General features: G+C 44.9%; 1 protein-coding gene across 4 annotated transcripts in view; it reads right to left on the bottom strand.

Moving 5' to 3' along the window:
• UPRT (uracil phosphoribosyltransferase homolog) overlaps window positions 1-2,969 on the bottom strand; it is a 36,475-nt gene extending 33,506 nt beyond the window's left edge. For 2 of the 4 annotated variants that reach the window (XM_029930686.1, XM_029930685.1), the window contains exon 1: window positions 2,450-2,968. In XM_029930686.1, the coding sequence (XP_029786546.1) occupies window positions 2,450-2,826 (377 nt within the window). In that variant the 5' untranslated portion in view covers window positions 2,827-2,968. Of the gene's footprint in view, window positions 1-2,449 lie in introns of all 4 variants that reach the window. The other 2 variants (XM_029930687.1, XM_029930684.1) reach the window with 2 other exon arrangements.
• Between the last annotated feature and the right edge of the window lie 469 nt (window positions 2,970-3,438).

The raw sequence follows: 3,438 nt of genomic DNA, 5'->3' as shown, positions 1-3,438 counted from the left end.
CCCGCAACAGCAGGCAATGAGCTGGGAACAGAAATAATGTAAGGGAAAGCTGGTGTCACTAACTGACCCAAGTTGATTCAAAACTTAAAGGTATATGCCTTTCTTGCAAAGCAACGAGAAAATCATAGACAGGAAAACCAGAAGCCATATGTGCAGCCCAGGAGGCCAAATGTTGTTTCACAGTCTTTCGACTTGTTTCACAACTTCCCAAATAGTTCTCCTGCGCCCTGGAGGCATAGCCATAAAAGGTCACTTATATAGATTCTCCTGTGCCCCGGAGGCGTGCCATCAATGGTCGCTCTGTGGGAGGTTTTTTGGCCTACTGGGCCCCAACACATCTATGAGATCACATGACACTCATTTTCAATATCGATTCATTAAAAACAGTCAAATAGTATAGTTTTATATATATAATTTTAAGAGCTAGAAAGAACTTTTAGTGATTGAGCATCTATTATTTGTGAGGCATGGCCATAAAGTGATGTAAAAATGTAAAAGACACAATTTCTGCCCTCAAGGAACTTAAAATCGAATAGGTGAGCCAAGATTGATACACAAATAACAATATACAAAAGAGAAAGTGAATCTTGCATTTAAAAAGGCTGGGATGATCAACAAGTGTAAGACCCTCCTCGGGTCAAGCTGACCTTAATGAAAAACTACCAACCATTGTTTCACTCTCCAATCCTTTTCTGCTTGAACAATTAAGGGTTGGGAAACTAAGCTCTGGGAGTCCTACCTAAAATGTAACCCATAAATTAAGGTTGACTTGTTTTCTAAGATACTGTTGCTAGACTCTAAGATACTGTTGCTAGATCCCACCCTTTAATGGCAAAGTTCTCATTTCCGTGCACCTGCTTTGCCTCCTCTTCAGACCTATGATTGGTCACTTCAAATTTCTCCTAAGACAAAGGCGTTTGGGTGTCGAAAAATGATTGACAACTATAGAATGCTGTAAACTATGATTGATTACTTATTTTGTCTTGCCAAAGCCCTTAAAAATCCTGAGCTCCTGCTCGGCAGTGGCAGTGCTCTCTCCTGAGGACTCACCAACACTCGGGAGGGGCCATTCGGCCAAACTAAAATAAACCCATATACCAGTTTGTGTCCGTGGGTTTCACTCTCAGTGACTCGCTTTAGGAGGGAAAGGTCTAACACAAGGAAGAATGATTAAAGCAAAGTTTCTTGGCAGAGGTGGACATTTAATGCTGGGTTTGACCTTCAAGAGTCAGTAGGATCTGAAAATGCAGAGGAGTAAAGGAAGGAGTAATTTCAGAGGAGAATTTCAGAGGAGAGCAGAATCAGGGATGTTTCAGAATAGTTCCTAGGAACCATAAACAGGCATTTAAAGTAAAGGTCAGGATCCTGAACTTTTATTTGATAGACTCTAAAAGGCCAAGGTAGGCTGCTGAGTAGGGCAGTTACCTAATCAAAGCTGTATAGTAAGATTGTTCAGTAATGTGTGGAAGTATGTGGGAGGCAGAAAAACTGAACGCAGGAAAACACATTGGGAGCCTATTAACAACAGTCTGAAGAAAAAGTTACTACAGTGTGATTTGGTGAATGATATCTTGACTCAGCTGTTTTTTAAAGATCAAAGCACTCCGTGAAAAATGAATGCTTTGACATGCAGCAGCTATTCATTTAAATTGCGGCCAATACAGAAACTAGCGGTAGTTCATCATGGTACATATTTCCCTTGAAAACCCCCAGCTACAACATGAGTTTTGAGATCTCCTTAAGATAGCATTTTAACATTAATTTTGTGGCTATCTTGATTTGTGGGATTAAGAGGGGCTCCAAAAATTCCTTTAAGTTCCCTTTGCTTCGTTAATTATACAGGAAACACTTGAGGTTCTGTAACTTTACAAAAATCAATCCTGATAAGAGTTGAATGATAAGCTTCCACGGGATCAACGAAACCTAAACTCCAAGACTAAAAGACCTTAGACAAAATGATATTATTTGAGGGAGCAAACAGTAAACGGTCAGAGAACTTGTTGGGCACAACGGAATTTCCTTGAAATTGCTTTATTTATATTTTCGAGCCTAAGGTGATTTGTGGTAGAGCATAAACTTGGGTCACAACCATTTCTGGGTGATAGGCCAGCACTGGACAGATAGCATAGGCGAGTTTACCAGCCAGGAATGGTTTACAGTTAGTATTCGATAAGAAGAGACAAAGAGGAAACCAGGGGCTACTTAAAAGGATTCCTCCCTAAACAAGCTGATGTTAAACCCGGGGACAAGGAATGAAGGTTGGAGGCCCGAATCACGTGACACCTCGCCCGGTACTAATTACACACGAGTTCCTAAGAGCCAAACACATTACCCCTTAGCCCTTTTACTTCCAATCCCTGTCCCCTCTTACGTCTCCTGGAGAGACCTTCCACTTCCTTTCCCCTTCTGGGAAAAGGAAGAAAAAGAAAAAGAAAAAATTTCCGCTCACTTGTCCCGGATGATGGTCTGCAGCTCCCGGATCTGATCATTCATCGGCAGCAGTTTAAGCTGCGTCCCGATCTGCTGGGAGAGTTCGTAGTCCCCTAGAAGGGATTCGCCGGCTGGTGCCTCACAGTTGCCACTGCCACCTTTGCTCTCTGAGTTGAGGCTCGCCGCGCCGCTCGCCTGAGGGTTCGGTTTACTGGGTTCGCTAGAATGAGCTTGCTCTGTGAGGAGAGTCGGCTTGGTCCCCGGGGCGCTGTTTCCCCCGGCTTGATCTAAGATTCGGCCGCCAGGTCGCAGCGGCTCGGAGCTTGGGATAGAGACAGAGTTTGCTTGGTGGTTTTGACCGGGAACGGAGTCTGAACCCTGCAGGTCCATGGCCATACACCGGGCACGGGCCGACAGCTACCAGCCCCTAAGGATAACTGAGAGCGGGGAGAAGGGGCCGATGCTCACATGCTCTTCCGTTCGCCCGGATGCTTTCAAACTCCTACCCGGTCCTGCCCTCTCACCCCTAGGCCTCCGTATGTTTCCTTCGGTGCGCCACGTCCCTGCCCCGCCCACACCGGACGTACGGTCTGCCGAAACACTATTGGCTTCGCTCTCTGTCAATCTCTAGCGTACCCTTTGAGTCCCCCGGCTGCAAGGGTTCCCAGACCTTAGTCAGGCAGACGGTAGGATGGGGATGTTTGTTTGCAGGGTCTACTGGAGCCCTTAGGTATTTTGCATGCATAACTGGGTGAGTGGGAGAGCCAGAAAAAAAGTAGGGGTGGGGTGATAAAATGATTATGTATATAAGGCCCAAGATTTTAGATTTTGTGTCCTGGCAGAAAGATTGTACTTCAGTAACTGCATCTTCAGTTAGCTTGTCTGTGTAACCAAAAGGGAAGTAAAAAAAAAAAAATACCTAGCAAGTTACTCAAGAGCCTGCCCTCTACTAGACTCTTCTACAAACTGCAGCTTCCTAAGTGTGCTTGACCGCTAAAGTGTTCCTTA

Source organism: Suricata suricatta, chromosome X, assembly GCF_006229205.1.
Source record: "Suricata suricatta isolate VVHF042 chromosome X, meerkat_22Aug2017_6uvM2_HiC, whole genome shotgun sequence".
Classification (NCBI taxonomy): Eukaryota; Metazoa; Chordata; class Mammalia; order Carnivora; family Herpestidae; genus Suricata; species Suricata suricatta.
The sequence above is the reverse complement of the archived record's forward strand: the minus strand, read 5'-3'. Positions and strand labels throughout refer to the sequence as shown.